The sequence below is a fragment of the Erythrolamprus reginae genome, chromosome 2 (assembly GCF_031021105.1).
Source record: "Erythrolamprus reginae isolate rEryReg1 chromosome 2, rEryReg1.hap1, whole genome shotgun sequence".
In the NCBI taxonomy this organism is placed as follows: Eukaryota; Metazoa; Chordata; class Lepidosauria; order Squamata; family Dipsadidae; genus Erythrolamprus; species Erythrolamprus reginae.
The window spans coordinates 230,022,771-230,049,621 of NC_091951.1; the positions used below are offsets into that span (position 1 = coordinate 230,022,771).

Consider the following 26,851-nt stretch of genomic DNA (forward strand, 5'->3'; position numbering starts at 1 on the left):
CTGTCAAAAATTGCCCGAGCTTGTCTCCTTTTCCACTCACTTCCCTGAACTTGGCTTTGAGTTCAGAGTTGCACTGCAGGTCAATGAGCACCATTTGAAGCACAGGAGGGGTATCCTGCACATCAAAGGAGAAGGGGTTCCCAAAAATTTGAAATGTTGCTCTGTGCGTCGTGAAGTCTGCAAATCTGTGATCAAATTCCTCCTGTAGCTTCAAAATGACATCCACATACTCCTCACCACTGAATGGTGTGCCTGCATCCATGAGTGCCTTGCATGCTGGGAAATGGCAAATGTTTGTCTGAGAAAGCTGGGCTTTCCATAACATACGTTTTGTAGAGAATGCTCTCACATTGTCATAGGCAGCACTGACCAGTTGCCCCTGGCCTTGTAACTTTTTGTTCAGTACAGTAAGCTCATGTATTGATATCAGCAAAAAAAGCTAAGTCCATAAGCCATTTTGTATCACTTAGCGCAGGAATAGCAATCCCATCTTTCTCCACTTCCGCTCTCAACTCAATAAATCTCTTCAATATGTTTCCCCTGCTGAGCCAATGTACCTCGGTGAAGTAGAGCACATCCCCATATTCTGATTCCATTTCCTCTAAAGAAGCCTGAAACCTGTGCTTTAAGCCCCTGGATCTGATACTCCTCAGCATGTTTAGTTGTGTAATGACATTTCAAATTGTATTCTTTGGGCAAATAAGACACGTGCTCATCACCAACCTTTTTTCTTCACTGCAGGCTTTGAAAAAGACATGTTTAGGGCTGTCTTATATATAATTGCCCCCCGGAGGCGGAGTAAAGACGCTGAGACATATATTGTGGATTAATTAAGGGTCATTTATTAATTAGCATAAATTTAAATAACTTTAAATAAATTTAAATACGTAACTTTGAATATTTAATTCAAAACAAACTAAGGACCTGCAGAGCCAAACTAACGGGGCGGAAATTCCTAAATAACTAAATGCGCCGCACCCCCTAACCAATCCAGTCTGCACCGTCAGTGTGGAATAGGCGAAAAAACGGCCGCCTCTAAAGGGGAGGCCGCAAAAAATTCCTATTCGGCCCCAAAGGCGACCTCCTTATGACACACTGTTGATAGCGGAGGGTGGGCGGGTGTTCGCTCCGATTGCCGCAATGCGGAGGTCCCTTCCGGATCGCCCTTAAATTATTAGTTTTGCTTTGCAGACTCACTTAAAAACAAAACAGAAAGACCAACTTTAAACCACATTTCGGGGGGTGGGTGGGTAGGAAAGCAACTCAAGGCATTGATCCCTGAAGAGGGTAGAATACATATCTCTAATTCCTGGAGGAGGCGCTCCAAGCTGTCCGGGGTGTTTCCCTCCAGGCTGCCCAAATTCGCCGGACTGTTCTCTGGAGAATCCTGTGGACGACAATGATCGCATTCTAAATTACCAATCTCATTACTAGGAAGAATTGCCACAATAAAAATGACCATATTACCCAAATTTATATATTACTTCCAAACAATCCCAATTAAATTAGAAGGAACCTTTGTAAAAAAAAATTAGACAAATTAATATCCAAATTTATATGGCAAAAAAAGAGACCAGAATTAGACTTAAATGGACACAAGATAGCCCTATGCAAGGCGGACTTGGCTTACCCGACTTCAAACTCTATTACCGAGCAGCAGCCCTAACATGGGTTAAAGAGTGGATACAACTTCAAAATACGAGACTACTAGCTTTGGAAGGACATGATATCCAGTCCGGATGGCACAGTTTCATTTGGGACAGCAAATCTACTACACACTCATATTTTAAACACCATCTGATAAGGAAGTCATTAATAGACAACTGGAACTTAAAATACCACTATGGTTCTCAAGCATAGAAGCAATAATTTACCCAAACACTATAAGTCGACAAAAACTATTAAACTATTCACACTTATTAGATAAAGACTCAAAATTAAAAACACGAACACAGCTAAATGAAGAAGGAATAAAAGTGGATTGGGGGTGTTATCACCAAATATCATCTAGATTCCATGTAGACATAAAGAAATATGGAATACAGAAAAACTACACTCCATTAGATAAAATCTTATTAGGGCCCCACAAGAAATCAATTGCAAACATTTACAAAATACTCCAAGAACACCAAAACGTGGAAGAAATAGTAAAAGGGAATATGATTGCTTGGGCAAAGAATATAGGTCACACAATACAATTGGACCAATGGGAAAAAATATGGCATACCAATTACAAAATCACAAAATCCACCGCATACAAAGAAAATGCAATAAAAATGTTTTATAGGTGGCATATGCCCCCTGAAAGGCTAGCAAAAATGTACACCAACCTCAAGCCTAACTGTTGGAAGTGTGGTGAGAAACAAGGTTCATATTTTCATATGTGGTGGACCTGCAGACAAGTTAAAGGAATCTGGCACAAACTTCAGAAATGGATAAAGGAAATAACTAAGATTGAACTAGAAATGAAACCTGACATATTTTTGCTTGGCATTATTGAAAATCAGATGAATAAAGAACATTATTACCTAATACAACATCTAATAACATCAACGAGAATAGCTATCGCACAATTTTGGAAGAATGAAAACATGCCAAATGAAAGGAATTTAATTAAAAAAAATGTTAGATTGTGCTGAAGCAGATAAACTAACAATGGAACTAAAAGAAAAAAAAAAAACAAAATACTACCAAATATGGGAAGAATTTTACATTTGGTTAAATAAAAGAACACCCCTTTATAGTGCTGCGAGATAAAGTAACAACTTAAAGAACAATCTTTTTTTAAAAAGTCAATATAGTTTTTTGCTTGGTTTATTTGATAAGAACTTACGACATAAGAATTCAACTATAACAACATACAACTCAAACCACTGGTCTTAACACCGCCAATAATTTTTTTTTTAAAAAAAAGAGAGGACGCTGTCAACAGTCTCTACTACAGGAGAAGAGAAGAAATATATCTCTTGCTTGTTTTTTCTGTTCTCTGTATTTTATGTAAATGCACTGTTTGTCGTTATTGTCTTATTATATATACAGTGGTACCTCAGTACTCGACCACAATTCATTCCAAAAGTGTGGTCGAGAACCGATTTGGTCGAGTACCGAATTTATTTATCCCATAGGAAATAATGGAAATGGATTTAATTGGTTCCCAGCCCCTGTTAACTCTCTGAGAACCAATTAAATCTATTTTCTTTATTTCCAATGGGATAAATAAATTCGGTACTCCAAGCTGCAGGAAGGGTGGGGGCTGCTGCAATCCCAGCAGCTTCAGGGGGCTGAGGAGCTGTAGAAGAGCTCCAAGCTGCAGGAAGGGTGGGGGCTGCTGCAATCCCGGCAGCTTCGGGGGGCTGCTTTCCTCATTGCTTCCTCTTATTATATGTATGCAGCTGCAGAAACTTTCTCCTTCCCGGTGCCGCCGTTGCAGCCGCCGGGAAGGAGAAAGTTTTTGCAGCTGCTTACAGGTAATAAGAGGAAGCAATGAGGAAAGGAGCCCCGCGAAGCTGCCGGGATTGCAGCAGCCCCCACCCTTCCTGCAGCTTGGAGCTCTTATAGAGCTCCTCAGCCTCCTGAAGCTGCTGGGATTGCAGCAGCCCCCGGCTGTAACATTTCGGATAATGAACAAAATTTTCTCTGGCTGTTTGGTATCCGAATTTTTGTTCAGATACTGAAGCAAATTTTTGCCGAAAATTTTGTTCGTTATCCGATATGTACGAGAACCAAAGCGTTCGAGCACCGAGGTACCACTGTATGTAAATCAAAATTATTTAAAAAAAGAAAAAAACGAATACATACCTCTAATTCCTGGATGAGGCGCTCCAAGCTGTCCGGGGTGCCTTCCTCCAGGCTGCCCAAATTGGCCAAACTGTCCTGAGAATCCTGTGGACGACAATAATCCCATTCTCCATTAAGGACACCAGTCCCTGCTGATTTGTGGCAAAGGAGCCATTGGCACCAGAGCTTGGGGGCATGTGTCTAACCTAAGTCCCTTCTCCCAAGGGCCGGGTGTCCCCTTGCTCCGCTGTCCAGAGCGCTCCAGCACAGCTCGGTCAGGTTAGGAGAACTAACTAGGGGGACTCCACCCCTCCCCAACTGAGAAGACTTTGTCTTACTTACCCAAGGGCTGGAGGATCCCAAAAATGAGGCCAGGTCCAGGCTGCTCCCTGACCCCATTTGAGCTGTCATCGAATCCTGCAAATGAAGATACGGAGGCTAAATCCTAAGCTTTCTGCGTCCCAGTAAGATTGAGAAAGGACAGGGTGCATCAGGCCCTATGGGCCAACAGCAAGCCTTAAGGTTAGGGCGATGCCTTCAGTCCTGATGGGAGGGGGAGAAAGCTTTTGCAAGCCTTAAGCTTAGAAGGATATCTACCATAATTACTCCCCCTCCCATCAGGAGTCAAGGCATCGCTGAAACCCTAACGCTAACCCTCTGCCCCCCTGCCAAAGGTTTCTTATCTCCGAGGGCTCTCGACGCCAGATGGTTCAGGTCGTCTCTCTGGGGGAAGAAAACAAAGGGGACAAAGATCAAAAGCAGCCATGGCCCATTTTGCAAAAGTGACCATGTGGAGGCTCCCAGAGCCCTTCCAGCTGGCCTGCCAAGGGGTTTGGCCTGCCAGTGGGACTGCCCTGTGTCATCTGTCCTTTGACACAAGCAGCAGCAGCAGAAGCAGAGACGCCTCCCCTCTGCACGTTTTTTTACCTACCCTGAACCCTGGCTGCTTTGTCCATCTTGTGGCTCCTGAAATAAGAAGGCAAATATTATATCTATTGGCATAATTTCTTGGCAGGATGTCTGCCATTACAGTGGGGAGGGGGTCTTACCAGTGGCCTTACCAGTTCCTTAATAGAGGAGAGCCCTGGAGTCCACCTTCTGGGGATCTCCATCCTGGGGAGAGAACAAAGGGCCTGAGTCATTCTTCTGTTAGCCAAAGTAGAGGCAGAGGGTAGAGATGCCTCCCCTCTTGTAAACCTTAGTCCTAGCCACCTTCTTGGGGGCTTCAGAGTCCCTCGTATGAGAGGACACTCACCCCACGAAGGCCAGGTCCCTGCCAGACTTCGATGTATTTGGGGTCTTGGCAGCCCCAGCCATCGATACCTGCAAGTAAAAAAAAATCCAAAGAGCTCTTCTTCAGTTTTCTAGGCTGGCCAAGTTCCCCCCAGTGGGATTTCCACCCTTCCCCCATCCAGATTTGAGGAGTGGCCACCCACTGGCCACGTTACAGAAGCGTACTTACCCCAGGAGGTGTCTCTTCTCCTCCTCTTCCTCCTCCTTCAGTCCTGCCCAAAAGAAGAAGGTGGCATGTCAAAAACATCCATCTCTAGCTGAGCCTCTCCTTTCTCATCCTGGCCTGTCAGCCTGCCCATCTTTTTGCCCCTGAAGGCCCCTCTGCACAGAAAGTCATTTTGGGGAGAGGATCTTACAGACTCTGCAGACCTTCAGCGGTGCCTAGGGATGGGCAGCAACCACTTTCAGCTGGAAAACTCCCTCATTGTCCAGGTTTACTGCCTTATAAATAAAGTACAGGCTGGAGTGGGAGCGCTGGAGGTGATTGCTTTTTTTCCACAGTTGTCCATGAGAGGCAAAGAATTGCAAAGCAACAGCCATCCCCCTCACAGGCCTAACCAAACGGAGATGCTGCCATTGTCCAAGTTTATTTCCCTCCTGACCCTCACCTGCCACCGCCGCTCTCCTACAGCCGCTCATGGACAACTGCGCTCGGCGAGCCGCTGGGGATTTGGAAACACCAGGGATTTGGTGGCACCTTTTAAATAAAGTAAATAAAATCCTGATTTTCCTTTCTCTCGACTGCCCAGAGTGAATAAAACATTTCGCTTCTCAGGGTGCTGGGACGAGGATTCTTCTCCCGCTGCTACTAATCCATTTGAACACTTTTAATTATTCAATTTTTTCTAGTTTTTTGTTACAATGCTTATAAACTCTTAGTTCTCGTTATAATCCATAGAACTATTTCTTTTTTTAATGGTAATTTCATTTAAGATTACAATTTTACAACAAAGTAACAAATCAATATGTTTTACAGAACTGAAGAAGTTTCCTTCAATCCTTACTGAAAGAAGTTACTAAGGACAAACTTTAAGGAATAAATAGCGAAAGAGTATTGAATTTTTGATTTTAAAAAGTTTCAAATGGCTATGGGTTCAGATAAATTTGAAATAACATTTTGGAGTTAATTATAAAGACCCATTCTCATAGGAAAATATAATTTTGAATTATTTAAAAAATAAAAAAATAAAAAAGTCTACAATTTGGGCATTAAAGGAAAATAGATGAAATATTACAATTATAAAAAATCACTCACCCTCAAATTATAAATATAGAATGAAGCAAAATATTTTAACATTGCACATACTAAAAATATTTTGAACAATGAACCTAGAAATTAACTTTAAGAGTTTCTTCCTCTACAGATACACTACTTTGTAAATTGTTACTTTGTTGCAAATTATAATCTTAAATGAAATTACCATTAAAAAAAGAAATAGTTCTACGGTTTATAATGAGAACTAAGAGTTTATAAGCATTGTAAGAAAAAAACTAGAAAAAATTGAATAATTAAAAGTGTTCAAATGGATTAGTAGCAATTCTTAAATATCTGATTGGCAAACAGATGGAAAAAAGTATAATTCAAAGATTCCTAACAACTGAAAAACCCTTAACTGGGTGCTGACTCTGGCTTCATCCTGACCATCTGCACCCTCACGCAATGTCCTTAGGACAGTGGTTCCCAACCTTTGTTTGACCATACCCCACCTAAGCATCTCTAAAATTGTGACCCCCCCTGACAATCTGGTTCCCTTGGCAACAGGTAAACAATAGCCATTGTCTATGTCTACACAAGTAGGGCAGCTCACCTGGGTCTAGGGGAGGCCAGTGGCTGACTCTTTTGGTGACCTTTGGCCTCTGCATTTCCTGTGGGTAGTTGTCTGTTCGTGAACAACACGGAAGTACCATCATTGTGGCACAAAGCACAGAGGGCATCATGGCATCCTAGGGCGGAATTAACTTTTAATCCAACTCTCTCTCTCCACTTATATTATGAGTTATGGTGGCTGCGTATCCCTACATCTATGGTTACATAATTGCAATTAGATGCTCGGCAATTGCCTTACATTTGTCACTGTTTGCATCCTTCTGGAATCCATGTGATGCCTCGATTTAGGACTGCAACAACTTACAAATGTTCAATTGCAGTCTTAAGTTGAGGATTACTGTTACTGATAATGGGACTTCACACTAGAGAGATTCTGTACTGAAATACATTCACTGCCCTAATATATATAGAGAGACAGTTCTTCTTTCCTCAGGAATGGACTTGGTAGTAGCAAATATATTCTATTTTAAATTTCCAAATATACACTAGGAACAAAATAAAAATAAAAATAGACACCCAGTTTAAAGTAACCAGTTTCCCAACTTGTACAAAATCAGATACAATGAAATATGAAAGCACACGCTTCACGCAAACTGAACAATTTCTGACTTTCTTTTAAATCCAATTTTGCATTTTTGGTTCTAAAATATCCATTGTATCATATCGCTATAGTTTTTATTCTTTCTGTAATGGGAGAATTCAAAATATTGGAAACAGGATTAGGTAGACATAGGACAAGTAGTCATTAGGGTTCATTTAGAGTTCATTTAGTGACTGCTGAAAGTTACAATGGCACTGAAAATAGGAACTTATGACCACTTTTCAAACTTATGACCTTTGTATCAATCTCTTGATCATGTACCGTATATACTCGAGTATAAGCCGACCCGAGTATAAGCCGAGGCACCAATTTTTGCCACCAAAACGGGGAAAACGTATTGACCCGAGTATAAGCCGAGGTTAGAAAATGCAGTGGCTACTGGTAACTTATAAAAATGGAAAACAATAAAATTACATTAATTGAGACATGTTTTAGAATATTTATTTTAAAGGAAACCAGTAAACTAGCTCTGTAAATTTAAAAGAGGGTAAACAAATTAACAATATTAACAATAAATTAAAAAGTAAAAAAAGTAGCTCGATCAGCAACAAAGCTAAAACCTAAGAGTTAAAATCCTTCAAAACTGGATTCCTTCTCATCATTAATTGGATTTACATTATTGTTCTGTTTTTATATATGCTGTGAGCCACCCTGCGTCCTTGGAGAGGGATGGCATACAAATCCAATTAAATAAACAAACAAACAAACAAACAAATAAATAAGTGTATCCAAAGAAGAGCTTCAGCATTAGCTGCTATGAGGTTATCAGCATAGAAAACCAAATAGATAGATAGATAGATAGATAGATAGATAGATAGATAGATAGATAGATAGATAGACAGACAGACAGAAAGATAGATATAGATAGAAAGATAGATAGACAGACAGATAGAAAAATAGATAGATAGATAGATAGAAAAATAGATAGATAGAAAAATAGATAGATAGAAAGATAGAAAGATAGACAGATAGAAAAAGAATTCCTGTCTAGCTCTGCCTCATAACACATTATTAGATCCTATCCAAGCAAGGACAGCAACTACCACAAAATACCATTTTTTAAACAGTTTAAATCCTTTCAAAGGAGGGGGAGGAGAATCTGACAACAGGGGGCCTTTAGTTACTGTAAACCTGTTGACAAATACACACAGGGAGTAAAAAAAAAAAGCCTCTGGGTTTCAGCAAGAGGTAGCTGGCTTTTTTCACGGTGGGGGGGAGAGGGGGCATACACACACACACACACACACACACACACACACGACCTCACCGGCTTCCCATTGCTTTTTTCCCCTCGGTTGGAGCAAATGGCTGCCTCCTTCGCTTGAGCGAGGGAGAGGAACTACGGTGTGCGAGATGGGACAAAAGCTGGTGCCTCCTCGCTCTGACTCAAGTAATGGCGCCCTCGTGTGGTGACTCTGTCAATGACCCGAGTATAAGCCGAGGTTGTGTTTTTCAGCCCATTTTTGGGGCTGAAAAACTCGGCTTATACTCGAGTATATACGGTAATCAAATTGAGATGTTTGGCAATGGGTTCATACTTATGACCACTGCTGTGTCCGAAGTTCATATAAAGCCCTTCATGGCATAGGACCAGATTATCTCCGAGACCGCCTTCTGCCGCACGAATCCCAGCGACCGGTGAGATCCCACAGAGTTGGCCTCCTTAGGATCCCGTTAACCAAACCATGTCGGCTGGTGGGACCTAGGGGAAGAGTCTTCTCTGTGGGAGCCCCGACCCTCTAGAATCAGCTCCCCCCAGAGATTCTCACTGCCTCCACCCTCCTTGCCTTCCAAAAGAGCTTAAAAACTCATCTTTGCCGCCAGGCTTGGGACATTTACATCTTCCCCCTGATCAATGAATGTTTCAAGTATGAGTGTTGAATAATTGGTTTCATAGGTTTTACTTTCTTTTAATAGAATTTAATGGTTGTTTTTAATGTAGTATTAATTGGATTTATATGATTGTTCTGGTTTTTGTAAATGCTGTGAGCTGCCTCGAGTCCTCGGAGAGGGGCGGCATACAAATCCAATTAAATAAATAAATAAATAAATCTGATCATCTACTGCAATCGTTTGAAAAGCAAAATCAATGCTGAAGCCAAATTCATTTAACGACCATGTTAATAACTTATCACATACAGTTAACAACAATTGTTCTTTCTGACCTCTTTAGCCATTCATTTCCTCCTTGTCCCTGAAAACCCCCTCTAAATCCTCCTCACCTACCTCTTTCACAAAAACCTCTATCACTGCACTATTTTGATGAAAGACTTGAGCAAGAACCCAATTCTTCTCTCCTTCTGTTTGGTCCTTTCTGAACTTTTATTTCTATTACTCTTTTCATCCTGTACATCAATGACCTCTGCGATAATATCGCAAGCAACTGTGTGCTTTTTGCCGACGATGTGAAACTTTTCAACACCACTGACAACACACTCACTCTCCAAAAAGACCTCGACTTTGTCTCAGATTGGTCTAACACCTGGCAACTTCAAATATCAACCAACAAATGCTCTACCCTCCACATCGGCAAAAAGAATCCAAACCACATATATGAACGGAATAAACAAATTCTCTCAGCCAACCCACACTCAGTAAAAGACCTTGGAATACTAATAACAAATGACCTAAGTGCTAAAGCCCACTGCAACAATATCGCCAAAAAGGCTTCCAGAGTTGTTAACCTGATCCTACGTAGCTTCTGCTCTGGCAATCTCTCACTACTGACTAGAGCCTACAAAACCTATGCCAGACCCATTCTCGAATACAGCTCATCTGTCTGGAACCCACACCACATCTCAGACATCAACACTCTCGAAAACGTCCAAAGGTATTTCACCAGAAGAGCCCTTCACTCCTCCACTCGAAACAGAATACCCTACGAAAATAGACTAACTATCCTGGATCTTGAAAGCTTAGAACTGCGGCACCTAAAACACGATTTAAGTATTGCCCACAAGATCATATGTGGCAACGTCCTTCCGGTCAACGACAGATTCAAACTTAATATTAACCGCTCCAAACTTGACTGTAAAAAATATGACTTTAACAATCGAGTTGTCGAAGCGTGGAACTCATTGCCGGACTCAGTGGTGTCAGCTCCCAGCCCCCAACATTTCTCCCTAAGACTCTCCACGATTGATCTCTCCAGGTTCCTAAGAGGCCAGTAAGGGGCGTACATAAGTGCACTGATGTGCCTATCGTCCCCTGTCCAATTGTCTTTCCTTATCTCATATATCATATATTTTCTCTCCATTCCTTCTACTTCTCTTCTTTCTTACTTTCTATCTTTATTTATATTACTTAATGTCTATTCTATTTCATATGTATTGTATATTGGACAAAGAATAAATAAATATTAGTATGTTTAATAAGCTATGTCTAGTAATTCTGAGATTGGGCGCAGCAGGAGGCAAGTCTAACATCAGTGAACCTTTATAAAAAGGAATTAAACTATTTTTGGGCAGTTAGGTTTTTGATAGAGCTGCATACGTGCAGAGAAACTGATCCTAGTGAGAGACTTCTTTTGAAGTTGCCTGCAAGAATGAATCAAACAACCTATCTAACCTCTAAAATGGAATATAATAAATTGCAACCTTCAAGAACCAGATCAAATACTAGAACCCGCTATTTCAAGCCACTTACACATTGCCACATCACAGCTGTTTAATTGCAATTTTATTTGTGTAAACAAATGTACAATTGCCTCTCACTTATTAAAAACTTAGATCTCTATAGTAATTAAAATTCTTAAGTTATACAGTTGAGTATTTGGCTAGTAGTCAACATAAAGTACACTTACAACTATATAATATTAAAAGAATCATGCATAATATGGAAGTGGCTAATAATTACTTTTAAAAGGTCAATCCATTTACTAATTTCTCTCATTTTCTAAGAGCCCAGCCACCTAAGTCTTGTCCAAGGAATGCATCGGAAGACCCCAGTTCTTAATATTATTAATAGGAAGAATTGATATATGTTATTTGTTTCATAAATTATTAAGAGTAAAGAACTAATATACGTTATTGTGTTTTATGGATTCCTCTGCTGAATATTCAGCAGGACAATAGGGTCCCTCTACCCATGGCTGACAAGTATATTTAGCTATATATTCCATGACTTCAAACAGAGCCTTCCTGGCCTTGTTAATTTTCTCTGTGGTCTCTTTCATGAAGCCACTGGGAAGATCCTGGAAGGATGTGGCAGTAGAGAGGACAGCTTGTAGCTCTGTTAAATCACACTGAGCCTGTTGGACTTTATGTTGAAGATGTTCAGGAAGGCTCTGCAGGTTGGTTAAGACATTCTGGCAGACCTCCTGCATCTTCTGTGCAACAGTGTAGGATGTGGCTAGAGAATGGGATTCCATCTGTTATGAAAGAAATGAACAAAAAGATCTGTTAATTGAACATCATAGGTGTTCATCTATGGCAGGGGTAGGCAAAGTTGGCTCTTCTATGACTTATGGACTTCAACTCCCAGAATTCCTGAGCCAATCATGCTAGCTCAGGCATTCTGGGAGTTGAAGTCTACATGTCATAGAAGAGCCAACTTTGCCTACCCCTGATCTATGGGATTATCTGAAGGGAGGGAGGGGGTGGGGAGAGAGATTGACAGACGGACATAGGGCAACTGAATATTCTTGTTTATGCATGGAGACACCATTGTTGATTGCCGTTCCCTTGATTTCAGCCATGCAGTACATGCCAGGTGGCAGAATTCAAATCTCCTCCCTCTTTTCTTCCTCAAACAATTTTCTGTATGTTGTGTATGTTCTATAAAGGATCTTAGACCCAGCTCTTCATCTTAGCCTTTTCATACATCCTGAGAAACACACCAACTCTCTTCTGGTTCTGGGAATAATTTTTGCATAAATATATAGTTTGTTTAATAATGTTGCAAGATCCAATTTGCGTCAGCCACTGGGGATAAAGATTTAGTCCAGTGTTGGCGAAACGTTTTTGATCCGGGTGCCAAAAGGATGCGCTTGCGGGTGATAGGGCGCGTGTGTGTACCCACATCTGTAATGCAATGCTCTCCCCCACCGCATGCACACAACCCCCCCTGCGCTGCCCTTCCACATATGCGGACAGGCCTCACTGAAGCCTCCGGACTTCCAATAGGCTTTTAGGGCCTTTTTTTGCCCTTGCCCAGGGTTCAGAAAACCCTCCTGAAGCCTGGAGATGGCAAAAAAACAGGCCAGGAGGCTTTGTTCCAGTTTTTGCTGGAGCAAAATGGCTTCAGGAGGCTGACAGAGGGCAATGCCTCACGTGCCGTCAGAAATGGCTTCGCATTCCACCACATGTGCCATAGGTTCACCATCCCTGATTTAATCTATTTAATAATGAATAATAATTACCAAATAAATCATAATTGTCTAGGTTTACCCAGTATGCCTAGCCACAAACCATTGTCAAGGCAGAATCTTCACTGAGCAATGGCCATTCCCTATTTTTTTAGTATCTTCAAAAGATGAATCATTCTCATGCTGAGATACCTCTGTCTGATTGGCTCCATTGCTCTGATCCTGCTTAGGTTCTCCTTTGTACCATTCCTTCCACATTTGGTACATTTTTTCGTGACCTCTGTGAACTTTGTAGTCCAATTCCTCCTTGGTATATTTTAGCTACAAAAAAGCAAAAAAAAAAAAAGGAAAAGGGAAAGAAAAAAATCATGCACTCAAGCCTAGTGTTTTGCGTTTGGCATCGTAACTACAGTTTTGGCTCAAAGGCCAGAGCTACACATTCCCTACTCTTATCATAAGAGCCACAGCGGCGCAGTGGTTAGAATCTAGAACTGCAGGCTATTTCTGACGGCTGCTTGTGAAGCTGGTAAAATGAGGACCTAGTTTTTTGCGGGGCAAAATTCTGAGGGTAGTAATAGCTATTGCTATCTTCAATTATTCAGAAAAATCTCTTAAGGAACTTCCATCAAGTTTATTCAGGAAGTATAGGTAGCCCTTGACCTATAACTATTCATTTTGTGACTGTTCAAAGTTACAACAGCACTGAAAGTCAGAAATTACTCTGTTTTTTCTTGTTTTTCTGCATTATTTTGACTTTTTTCTGAACCATTCTTTCCTAGTCATTCTATGCTTCTGTAATACTTTTTCTTTCTTTATATATGATCTCTTATTGAAATGTAATAGTTTTCTTTAAAAAAAAAGAAAATATTTTCCCCCAACAGACAAAATAAAAAAGAACCAGTGCACAATCAGCTGGGCATTTTTTCTTCATTATATAATTGCTGTAGCCTTTCACATTAGCATTAATAAACAAGGCTCATTTTGGCCTGGGAACCTCAGAGGGCATTGCTAGTGATCTTCTAACATGACCAAAGTAGTTGTAGTGAATATTTGTGTGTGTGTGGGGGGGGGAAGGTTACTATTGGACAGAGGATTAAAGGAACAAATTGGAACTTCAAGCTTTGCAGATGTTTAAAGCATCCACCTCACCTTTTAAAATTCCTCCAGTGAGAGAAAATACTTAAATCTCTTTCAGCTTTGGATATTCCATTCCTCAAGCCCCATAAATGACACCCCCCCCCCAAAAAATTGGCATATGTCCACTCATATTCCAGAGATACATGGATTTTCATCTGTCCTGGGGTCAGAGATTTACTTAAGTCCCTTAGAATTGAATTTTTCTTTACAGTAGTGAACTGCCCTAAAGCAGTCTCAACTTGGTATCTTGCAAGTATCTTACACCACATCTCTCATCCTCTCCCAGACACGGCCAGATTAGAAAAGCTGGAAAACTATTTTTGGAAGAGTGCTTCAAAAGTTTCTACCAATGCTCCTGCCTATTCCTCGAATAGAAATCAGACCATTAAAATGTACTAAGCTTGTGTGAAGAGTTCCAAACAAGCAATTATTCTGGAGTTATATTAACAAGCAAAATTGAACTCATTTTCAACACTGCTTTCTAATCAAAAAGTCACCAGCTTGAATTTGCCATTAATGCTTCCAGGTGAGTATTCTGCGCTCACTTAAGATCAGAGCATACAAGGCACTCCACTACATTGTTGCATGACAAAATGGCCATGCCAAATGGAGATTATACTGTATAATTACAATCCAGTACATCTGGAAAGCATCAAATTGGCGAAGATAGCACAATTTTTTTTATTAATGAAAAGGTTGAATCCACATGAAGTCAAGCAGGAAGAACCTATGCACAAAAGATGAGCAGATTTGCTATAATACAAGAAAATGTTGATGTTTTTCCCCCCATTCTGAATCTCATTAAGGTCTGTGTTTCTCAACCTTGGAAACTTTGATTTGATTCTCTGGATTTCAATTTCTACAATTCTTAGCAAAGGCCATCCTATCTGGAAGTTAAATTTCTTAACATCTTCAATGCTAAGAAAGATTGCTGTAGATAGACTGTTAAGCAAGAATCCAAGTGGAAGACACAATGCACAGTCCCTAAAAACAGCACTGCAGGCAGACTACCTGGTTAACATATACATTGTGCAAAGCCCTTATTTTTAGACCAAATCCAAATCTACATAACTCAATCCAGCTGCTCATTAACCTTTTACTGGATACTAATGGTAGAACAAGATTTAGACACCGGAATATTTATATCCTGCCTTTGTCCTTTTCATAAGTAACTCAAGGCAGTGAACATACCCAATACTTTCTTCTAATTTCCCTACAACCATCACCCTGTGAGGTGGATTGGGCTCAGTGTGGGTATGGCCCAAAGTGATTCAGCCAAATGAGTAGTAGCTATTACAGTTAGGTTATTGTAACCATCATTCATCATCAGCCCAATTTATCTTTTAATATATTTTAAATCAAATATCTTTTAAGAGTTTTGCTATGTACAGTATATTAAATGTCAGCTTCTTCAATAACATCTCTGTGAACCTGCAAATGACTCTATAGCAGTGATGGTGAATCTATGGCACGGGTGCTGTAGGTGGCATGCAGAACAGTATCTGCTGGCACGCGAGCCTTTGCCCTAGCTCAGCTTCAACGTGTATGTGTGTGCCGGCCAGATGATTTTTGGCTAGCACAGAGGCTCTGGGAGGGCATTTCTGGCTTCTGGAGAGCCTCTAGGGGGATGAGGGGGGGCATTTTTTACCCTCCCCTGGCTCCAGAGAAGCCTTTAGAGCCTGGGGAAGGTGAAACATGAGCCTACTGGGCCCACCAGAAGTTGAGAAACAGGCCAGTTCCAGACTCCAGGGGGTGGGGGAAGGCGTTTCGCCCTCCCCAGGCATTGAGTTATGGGTGTGGGCACTCGCAGATGCACAATAGCGCGCACGCATGCTCTATTGGCACATGAGGGAAACAAGGTTCGCCATCACTGCTTTATAGAAAACAGTCTGCCTCCATTCCATGGCTGAATCAATGTCCCTGAGTTCAGCTGCTTGGGCTATTTGCTAAAGAGACCATTCAGCAACTTACATGGCCCAATAAGGTCTGACTATTCACCCTTTCCTTTTATTTCCCAAACATAGCAGAGAATGACTGAGTTTCTTACCAAGTAGAAGAGCTGTTCAAGCTGGAGCAATGCCTGCTCTGCACCCAGTTTGATCTTTATCCGAGAATGCTGGTAGGCTCGACTACAGAGCTTCATCGACAAGGAACTCAGGCGCCTGTAGTAAGTTGGCTCTCCTTCCTGATTTTCAAGAGAGGCTGCTCCAGAGCGGTCCGAAAATGCAATGGCAACTAAACAAACAACAATTAGATCAAAAGAGATCCCCATTCACAATCCCCAAAATAAGCTACAAAATATTAGATTCCGTGGTTTTTAAAAATAACTAATCTAATCTGTTTAGCATACCTAAGTCCTTGGAGAAGGGCGGCATACAAGTCTAATAAATAATAATAATAATAACAACAACAACAACAACAACAACAATAATAATAATACCTCCCAATGCTTACTTCTGACATATTTTCAATATTGTATATCTTTACTAGGCCAGCAAATGCATTCTTGGTCTACTTTTTCTAGCTAATGACTTTCAGATGTTTTAAACTTTACTCAAATGAATAAGTTTTTAAAACTGAATGAATGAAAGAAGAAATACTGTTAGTTGGTTAACTATCTCAGCTATTGTATACATTTGGATTAAAAAAGTAACTGTTTTACAGTTTTAGAATTATATGCCATCCAGAGTCACTTGGCAGAGATAGATAGCTGTAGAAATAAAAGAAGTAAATAAATTTAGAGGTCAAACTTATTAAAAATGTGGATAATCAAGAGAGGGAACCGCATAGTCTTACAAAATTCCTCATCCGTGATTGGCAGAAAGTGCTCTAATAAGTCATCCGATTTGAAGATAATCTTGTCAACACTACTGGCCATCATCTGTGCCATGTCGATATCCATAATGGTGTCCACAGCACTCCTCGCTGAACACAACGTTACTTCCACGCTCTCCGCGGCAGCTTCGATGCTTATATTTAGCATGGTATCCATAATGTCCTTTACTTCAGTTAATTTGGTATAAATAGATTCAATGGCATTTGTCATGATCTGGCAGTGAAAATCCAAAAAGAGAAGAATGAAGAAAATTGACAGAATTAAGCACCAGCGCATATATACTGTATCTTCCTCTCTAAATTTGGGTTACTGTGTTCCCCCAAAATAAGACCCTGTCTTATATTGTTTTGAACCCTGAAATAAGCGTTTGGCCTTATTGCCAATCGCTCAAAGGTCCGATTATCAGGGGATGTCTTATTTGGGGAAAACAGGGTATGTGTCATTTTTGCATCCAATTTGAATTTTATTTCTTCAGTTTGCTTTTAGTGCAGCAATTACCTTTAAAAAACAACAACAACAAATATACAGATAGTCCTCAACCTACAACCACAATTGAGCCCAAATTTCCATTATCTAAGCAAGGCAGTTAAGCGAGTTTTATCCCATTTTACATCTTTTGCCATAAAAGTTAAGCAAATTATGTAGTTGTTAAGTGAAACTGACAATGACATTGTCATATGTCAGCTGGTAAGATTAGAAATTGTGATCACACAAGACACACAAGACGCTGGACTACGCCATTAAGATCAAATATAGGGAAATTTTTCAGTTAATTTTGAAAAACAACAGATAGTTCAGAAGGATTAGACTCCCCCGTTTCGGAGGATCGTGTTACCTTGTGTCTCGGCAGTGCTTTTCTCTTTATTTCCTGCTGTGAGAAAGCTGGGAGCCCCGATCAGCTGGGGCTCGGAAAATGGCGACCGTGACCGAGCTGGCTTGATTCTGCCCTGAATCCACGCTTTTTAAGAGCATTCTGCAGTGGGGGGAGCGGTATTGTTGCAATCACATTGAGGCTCAACCCGGGGGCTGGCAGAGATAAGAAGAGTGGGGGTTGCCGCCCGGCATTGACCCATACCGACACGGACAGAGGTGGAAAAGGAGAGGTGGAGAGGCATTGAGAAGGAGCGAGCGAGCGTGCGAATGTTCAGGGCCAGCATGCTGGGCGGACTGTGCACGGGCCGAGGAGGAAAGTAGATGGAGGAAAACGTCCCCCACAACAGCAGGACGTTCCCCAAAACAACGGGATCTACCGGATAGACGCTGGACGCCGAGTGGTTACATGGTGGGCACGCTCGACGTCGGAGGGCTTTGCGGTGGACATACTCGGTGCTGGAGTGCCTGGAAGAAGGAGGGCCTGCCATTATAGTGAACAAGGAGATTGTGAGAGACTGCCAGATTGAAATTGACAGTATGAAAACCTTGTGGCTGCTGGATGCTATAACCGAAGACCAGGAGATACAGAGATACCTCTCAAATAACAGCAGAGGTACTGGTAGATATTTGGGGCGACCCATGAGAGACCGGGGGTGCCGTGGAGGTGAGAAAGCTGATAACAACGACAGTGGCAAAGAGAAAGCCTGGGAGGACAGAGGACAGAGTTTATACTCAGGACTGTTTGTCCTACTAATAACATCATACATCCCTTGGACTCACCTTTTTAGACTGGATGATATCTATATGAACTTGGCTTAATTGATTAATTAGCTGACCAGTTGAAATATCTTCTACCTATACTTTTATTTTTATTACCTATATTTATCTATATTTTTAATAATTAATATTTTTAATAATATGAACTGCTAGTTTTATATTAACTCTTTTTAATTAAATTATTGTGGGGATTTTTAAGTGGATGGGAGGATGGTAGTGATGGCATGAATGAATGGGACTATTTTAGTAATTATTGGAATAAATGGAATACTGTGAATGAAAATGAATGGGAAGGGGCGATAGATGGAATGGAGTGGGTGGGGGGGATTATAATATGTATGGAATGAATGAATATGACATGAATGGAATTTTTGGCACACCTGACGTTGGAAGGGCAGGAGGGGAGGGGACACTTATCTCTGGGGTGGCAGAGGGTCAAAATATCCCGGTCTTGCTGGGGAGAGGCAGGTATGGCGGAAGCCATGGAGCTAGCCATTCCAGGGGAAGGAGGGATCGCTGCTTAGTAGCGATCCCTTCTTCAGGCTCCATGAGCTTAACTCAAGGCACTGGTGATGAGTGTAATTCTGGCCCTGGGCTCAAGTTGTTGCTACTCAATGCCAGGTCGGTGGTAAATAAAGCTCTCCTCATCCGGGATCTGATCCTGGATGAGGAGGCCAACCTGGCTTGTGTGACCGAAACCTGGCTGGGCCCGGAGGGAGGAGTTCCTCTCTCTGAAATTTGCCCAGCTGGGTTTCGGGTATGGCACCAACTTCGACCCCAGGGAAGGGGGGGAGGAGTGGCTATTATAGCCAGGGAGAGTCTTGGCCTGCGTAGGCTCATTGCTCCAGAGGTTGCGGGTTGCGAGTCCCTCCTGGTGAAGTTGGACTTAGGGGTTCAGGTGGGCTTGTTACTCACGTACCTGCCTCCCAGCTGCATGTCAACAGCCCTGCCTGTGCTACTCGAGGAGGTGGCCGGGCTGGCGGTGGAGTTCCCCGGACTTATCGTCCTGGGGGACTTCAATCTGTCGTCGCTCGGCGGTTCCTCTGGACTGGCACAGGAGTTCATGGCCACCATGACAGCCATGGACCTGACTCAAGTAGTTCAGGGTCCGACTCATGAGGGTGGGCACGCACCCGATATGATATTCCTCTCTGAGCAATTGAGTAATGATCTGAGATTAAGGGGCTTAGAAGTGTTGCCTTTGTCGTGGTCAGATCATTTCCTACTGCGGCTTAACTTCCTGGCTCCAATCCTTCCCCGCAGGGAGGCGGATCCAATTAGGAGGTTCCGCCCCAGACGCCTGATGGATCCAGAAGGTTTCCAGACGGCGCTTGGGGTTATTCCAGATACACTTGTCCACAGTTCGGCAGAGTCTCTTGCTGAGGCCTGGAACAAGGCTGCAGGGGAGGCTCTTGACTGGATTGCGCCGTTGCGACCTCTCCGCAGCACTAGACCCCGTAGAGCTCCATGGTTCAACGAGGAGCTCCGGGTGTTGAAGCGCCAGAAGAGACATCTGGAGAAGCGATGGAGGAAGAGTAAGTCCAAATCCGATCGAACACTTGTAAGAGCTCATATTAAGACTTACAAAGTGGCGCTCAAGGCGGCAAGATGCGCGTATCATGCCGCCTTGATTGCATCAGCGGAATCCCGCCTGGCCGCTCTGTTTAGGGTAACCCGCTCCCTTCTTAATCAGAGGGGAATTGGGGAGCCCTTGCAGAGTAGTGCCGAGGATTTTAACACGTTTTTCGCTGATAAAATCGCCCGGATCCGAGCGGACCTCGACTCCAATTGTGAAGCAGAGTCGACTGACAATGAGTCAGTTGAGGTGACTGCGGCTAAACGTCTTTGTCCATCTGTCTGGGGGGAGTTTGACTTGGTGACACCTGATGAAGTGGACAAGGCCATTGGAGCTGTGAGTTCCGCCACCTGTTTACTGGATCTGTGTCCCTCTTGGCTGGTTTTGGCCAGTCAAGGGGTGACACGGAACTGGGTCAAGGAGATTGTCAATGCCTCCTTGGGGAGGGGGCCTTTTCCGCCCCTTTATAAGGAGGCGGTTGTGCGCCCCCTCCTCAAGAAGCCTTCCCTGGACCCAGTCGTGCTTAATAACTACCGTCCAGTCTCCAACCTTCCCTTCATGGGGAAGGTTGTCGAGAAGGTGGTGGCACTTCAACTCCAGCGGTCCTTGGATGAAGCCGATTATCTAGGTCCTCAGCAGTCTGGATTCAGGCCGGGCTACAGCACGGAAACTGCTTTGGTCGCGTTGATGGATGATCTCTGGCGGGCCCGGGACAGGGGCTTGTCCTCTGTCCTGGTGCTCCTTGACCTCTCAGCGGCTTTCGATACCATCGACCATGGTATCCTTCTGCGCCGGCTGGAGGGGTTGGGAGTGGGAGGCACTGTTCTTCAGTGGTTCTCCTCCTACCTCTCCGGGCGGTCGCAGTCGGTGTTAGTGGGGGGTCAGAGGTCGACCCCGAGGTTTCTTCCTTGTGGGGTGCCTCAGGGGTCGGTCCTCTCCCCCCTGCTATTTAATATGTACATGAAACCGCTGGGTGAGATCATCCAAGGGCATGGGGTGAGGTATCATCAATATGCCGATGATACCCAGTTGTACATCTCCACCCCATGTCCAGTCAACAAAGCAGTGGAAGTGATGTGACGGTGCCTGGAGGCTGTTGGGGCCTGGATGGGTGTCAACAAACTCAAACTCAACCCAGACAAGACGGAGTGGCTGTGGGTTTTGCCTCCCAAGGACAATTCTATCTGTCCGTCCATTACCCTGGGGGGGGGAATTATTGACCCCCTCAGAGAGGGTCCGCAACTTGGGCGTCCTCCTCGATCCACAGATCACATTAGAAAAACACCTTTCAGCTGTGGCGAGGGGGGCGTTTGCCCAGGTTCGCCTGGTGCGCCACTTGCGGCCCTATTTGGACCGGGAGTCATTGCTCACAGTCACTCATGCCCTCATCACCTCGAGGCTCGACTACTGTAATGCTCTCTACATGGGGCTACCTTTGAAAAGTGTTCGGAAACTTCAGATCGTGCAGAATGCAGCTGCGAGAGCAATTATGGGCTTCTCCAAGTATGCCCATATCACTCCAACACTCCGCAGTCTGCATTGGTTGCCGATCAGTTTCCGGTCACAATTCAAAGTGTTGGTTATGACCTATAAAGCCCTTCATGGCACCGGACCAGAATATCTTCGGGACCGCCTCCTGCCGCACGAATCCCAGCGACCGGTTAGGTCCCACAGAGTTGGCCTTCTCCGGGTCCCATCGACTAAACAATGTCGTCTGGCGGGACCCAGGGGAAGAGCCTTCTCTGTGGGGGCCCCGACCCTCTGGAACCAGCTCCCCCCTGAGATTAGGATTGCCCCCACCCTCCCTGCCTTTCGTAAACTCCTTAAGACCCACCTTTGCCGTCAGGCATGGGGGAACTAAAACACCTCCCCCTTGCCCATGTTGTTTTGTTGATTGATTGACAGTGTGCCTGTTTTTTTATATATACTGTTTTTATGAGATTATTAATTTTAAATTGTAACTAGATGGGTGGGCATTGGATTTGGTATTATGTACTGTGCTGTTTTTTTTGTTTGTTTGTTTTTGTTTTTGTTTTTTTATTATTGTTGTGAGCCGCCCCGAGTTTGCAGAGAGGGGCGGCATATAAATCCAATAAACTTAACCTAACCTAACCACAGACAGTGCAACTGTCATCTATACATGCCAATTGCCAAGCACCCAAATTTTGATCATGCAACCATGGGGATGTTGTAATGGTCATTAATTGTGAAAACCCCTCAAGCTACTTTTTTCAGTGCCGTTATTAACTTGGAATGGTCACTAAATGAATGGTTGTTAAGTACAGTGATCCCCCGAGTTTCGCGATCTCGATCTTTGCGAAATGCTATATTGCGATTTTTTCACCCGATGACGTCACTCCCTTCCTTTCTCATCTTTCTTTCTCTCTCTCTTTCTCTATCTTGCTTCTTCCTCTCTCACACTCTCTTCCTCCCTCTCTCATCTCTTTCTTTCCTTCTCTCTCTTTCTCTATCTCTCCCCCTCTTGCTCTCGAGCGGCGGGCGGCACCCAGGGAAGGTTCCTTCGGCCGCCTAGCAGCTGATCTGCTCGGCAGCGCAGTCGCAGCGAGGAGCCAAAGATAGGGTTTCCCCGTTGCGTGGGCAACGGGGAAACCCCATCTTCGGCTCCTCGCTGCTACTGCGCTGCCGAGCAGATGAGCTGCTGGGCGGCCGAAGGAACCTTCCCTGGGTCTTCAAGTCCCAGAGCGGCGGACGAGCGGCGGCCGGACAAGCGGCGGCCGGAGAAGAAAAGTGGCAGCCGGACAAGCGGACAAGCGGCGGACAAGCGGCGGCCGGACAAGCGGACAAGCGGCGGACAAGCGGACTAGCGGCGGACAAGCGGCGGAAAAGCGGACAAGCGGCGGAAAAGCGGCGGCCGGAAAAGCGGAAAAGCGGCGGACAAGAGGAAAAGCGGCGGCCGGACAAGCGGACAAGCGGCGGACAAGAGGCGGGCGGAAAAGCAGCGGCCGGACAAGTGGACAAGCGGCGGACAAGCGGACAAGCGGCGGACAAGCGGGCAGGCAGGCGGCTCCTCAGCTGCTGGGTCTTCCCAGGTGCGGAAGTAAAAACACCATCTGCGCATGTCCGGCCATGGAAAAAGGGGCGCGCATGCGCAGATGGTGTTTTTACTTCCGCACCACTACATTGCGAAAAATCGAGTATCGCGAGGGGTCTTGGAACGTAACCCTCGCGATACTCGGGGGAACACTGTAGAGGACTATCTGTGCACAAACCAAATTGATTAGCATGTTCTAGGAATACTGAGCAATGGGTCAGGGTAAGAAATGAAACAAAGATTCCCAAGAAAAAACTTTTATATATGAAAATACCCGCAAAGCCAGTCAAATGGTTTATAAATCTGGAACTCAATTACCCTGCTAATAGGAGTAATGATGCTGCTGAACCTAGGGAGCGCATGTCAAATATGGCATGTTTTGGGTAACACACTAGTGTTTACCAACACCTAACAACTATTCTCAAAAGCACATGCTGTTCTCATGCAATTATCTGACATCTTGGGAGCTGCATGAGAATGGGGGTATGTGTGCGTTGCCATGCAGCCTCTGGAGGTTGTGCGAGGGGGCCACGCTCTTGCACAACCTCTGGAGGCTCTAAAAATCAGGCAAGTATCAGATAGTTTTCAGAAGCCACAGAACCTACACAAAAAAAGAATGTGAGGCCTCGTGTGATCCGGAGCTGCCTCAGAGACATGTCAACAGAAAAAACACCACCTGAAGGTAAATGACATGGCAGATTCTGAGGAATCGTACAATTGTTTGATACTTTTCAAAATATGTAAAAAATTATTTCTCATGTGTTCTTGTGTGACACACACACGTAAGAGTCCCCCTCTGAGGGAGATAGGCAATTCAGAAATGTGAATAAATAAAATAAAAACGTTAACTGTTTTCCAAAATTTTGACATGCCAAGCCCAAACGTTTTACCCTCACATGGACCCTACTAAACATAAGGGGCTGTTTTACATTTTTTATAAAAAAGGCAAAAAAGCATTTTAAAGTGTTTGCTGGAGGAATCCTACTAGTCCAAAAATTTGGAAGGTGAAATATTTAAAGGAGAAAATAAAATGTCTTTTTTTCCCACCCATAGGAAGAAAAGGCTGGTTGGCATTTCAGCATGACCTGGTTGGTTCAGCACCTGCTGATAACAGCTATGTCTGAAATCCATTCTCATGAAGTTGATCACTTATCTCTTGTACTGACTATAGTAGAGAGAGAAAGAGAATTTGTGGTCTTCTAAGTCTTGCTGAATTACAATGCCCTGCATCCTTCACATTCCCTGTCCTAAGGACGTTGGGAGTTTGAAATTCAATGAAATGTAAAATGTCACATGTTGGTTACATGAATCTACACAGATAGATATGATATTTATATTTATGATATTTTTATTTATTTATTTATTTATTTACTTACTTACTTACTTACTTACTTACTCACTCACTTACTTACTTACTTATTTATTCCAAAACGGAGTCAGAGCTGCTAACACGTAAGATAAATACAACAATAGTAAAATAGGGAAATAGAACAATCAGATTAAAATCAATAATATAATAAAACAATATCCTAAAAGAACCATGCATACACTGCAGTCAATCTAATATTATGGAAGGTCAAGTGATTACCTGGTCCACCGTCTGTTGCATAATAGGATATTTGTGTTGTAGCCTGTAAAGATTCCTACAGGCAAACATATTTGCAAAAGAAACTGTAAACAGTAAAGATGAAAAAAAGATTTGATTACTTAAAAGATTCCCAGTTATGTTCAACAACTGGATTCTAGTTGCATTTGGTTTTTATGCTACTTAGAATTTACAAAATGCGATATTGTTTTATGCTGCAGTGTAATGATAAAGGAAAGTAATCACATAAAGGTGGGATTGCAATGCTATGCACTCATTTAGGTAAAGGGTGGGTTCTAACTTACCTCGTTGCCATTCGCTTCCTCCTGCGCCATGTGGGCGTGTGCGCGCAAAGCGCAGGGGCCCAAAATTTGCAAAATATTTTTTATAAAAAACCAAAAACAAGATGGCGGCTCATGCGCAGTGCCGGAAACTTGGCTTCTGCGGAAAGCAATAGACATCACAATCTCTGGAACGTTTTAATTTTTAAAAATTGTACTAAGCTACAGTAATTCATCTGTTTTGTCCATGGTCTTGTAATAGGTCTGTATTGTTCTTCACACCCACCCACCCACCCCGGAACTTTAATCCCAGAGAGTAGAAAGTAGGGAACTCAGTCTCGGAAAAGTTCTGGTTCCTCTTGGATTTTGAGATACCGTAAATTGCAAGATACACATGAAAGGGGAGAATTTTGTTAATCAGTAATAGAAGATTCTCTCCCCTCTCCCGCCCACTCTCAATTAATAAAGATCAGAAACTATGTTGCAAACAAAGACCAGGCACTATTCAAAGATGTCTCCGTGGTCATGTGGCCGGCATGATGAAACACCAGAGGCACACTGTTACCTTCCCACGAAAAGTGGTCCCTATTTTTCTACTTGCATTTTTTATATGCTTTCAAAGTGCTAGGTTGGCAGAAGCTGGGACAAGTAACAGGAGCTCATCCTATTATACGGTACTAGGGATTCGAACCGCTGAACTGCTGACCTTTCGATCGACAAGCTCAGTGTCTTAGCCACTGAGCCACCGCATCCCTACTGACAATCTCAAAAGCCATACATTGGAAAACCAAGCCAAAAAGATGAAGAATGACATGGCAAAGAATAGTTTGGAGTGAGCCTACCAGCTATGACCAATTACTTACGTTGAGGTTCAAATATGTGGAGAAGAGGCTCTGTGCTTCTTGCAATACTCTTCATATCCGTCTCTGCCATCTCAAAGACTGCTTGGATAGCTGGATGAGACTGCTTGGCAAAAGTATAGGGAGACAAAACCCACTCATAAGTAGAACCGATTAATGGCACATCACCAAACCTTTGGATGGACACTAAGAAATAAGATACCATAGAGTCACCATCTTGCTGGATCGCAGAACAGCTCTACCTTGCTGAACTGCAGTTAGATCATATTTTCAATGAAGTTACGATTCATGCTGGTATGTAAAACTGAATAAATAGTAAACCGATACTGCTGAACTTTAGTTTCTCAGCACATTACTGTGAGCTTAAAAACAGTACAATGTAAGAATGCATACTGCTCAAAAAAATGAAGGGAACACTCAAACAACACACCCTAGATCTGAATGAATGAAAAATTCTCACTGAATACTTTGCTCTGTACAAAGTTGAATGTGCACAACAGCATGTGAAATTGTCAGTGTTGCTTCCTAAGTGGACAGTTTGATTTCACAGAAATTTGATTTACTTAGAGTTATATTGTGTTGTTTAAGCGTTCCCTTTATTTTTTTGAGCATTGTATTTAAGGAGTACAAAAGTTTTCCTCAGCATGTTCTTAAGTTCTTTGATAGTTTTACTGTGATAAAACTAGGAGCCTATGGGCCTGCAGATCTTTATAAATCTATGAAATAGATTAGAAAATCCATTCTGGGTTCTATCCTTGTTACACACAGTTTGATCCTTAAATGGTATCCTGGCTTCTTCCAGTATTGTTCACTTACCTGGTGATCATCTACTCTGCTCCAGGAGAAGACATGATGATGATAATAATGAGAACAAGCGGGCAGCACTATAGAGAGACAAGATCCCATGCAGTCACCACAGTAATATATCAAACTACATTACACACAATTTTAGCAGCTTTTGCAGGAGGAGGAAGGCCAATTAAATAAGCAAACAAATAAACCCTACTCTATACCTCTAATTAAGCAGTATTTATTCCAAACCTGATCTATTTTCACCACAAGAACATCTG

At 42.9% G+C, this 26,851-nt stretch overlaps 1 protein-coding gene across 1 annotated transcript in view; it reads right to left on the reverse strand.

Moving 5' to 3' along the window:
- Window positions 1-11,160: 11,160 nt before the first annotated feature.
- The window catches only part of LOC139158849 (perilipin-3-like), a 41,614-nt gene continuing 25,923 nt past the window's right edge, over window positions 11,161-26,851 (reverse strand). Inside the window, exons 4-6 of the mRNA XM_070736190.1 lie at window positions 15,989-16,176; window positions 12,997-13,125; window positions 11,161-11,868 (exon numbers count right to left, since the gene is read on the reverse strand). Coding sequence (XP_070592291.1) covers window positions 11,515-11,868; window positions 12,997-13,125; window positions 15,989-16,176 — 671 coding nt within the window. The 3' untranslated portion in view covers window positions 11,161-11,514. The remainder of the gene's footprint in view (window positions 11,869-12,996; window positions 13,126-15,988; window positions 16,177-26,851) is intronic.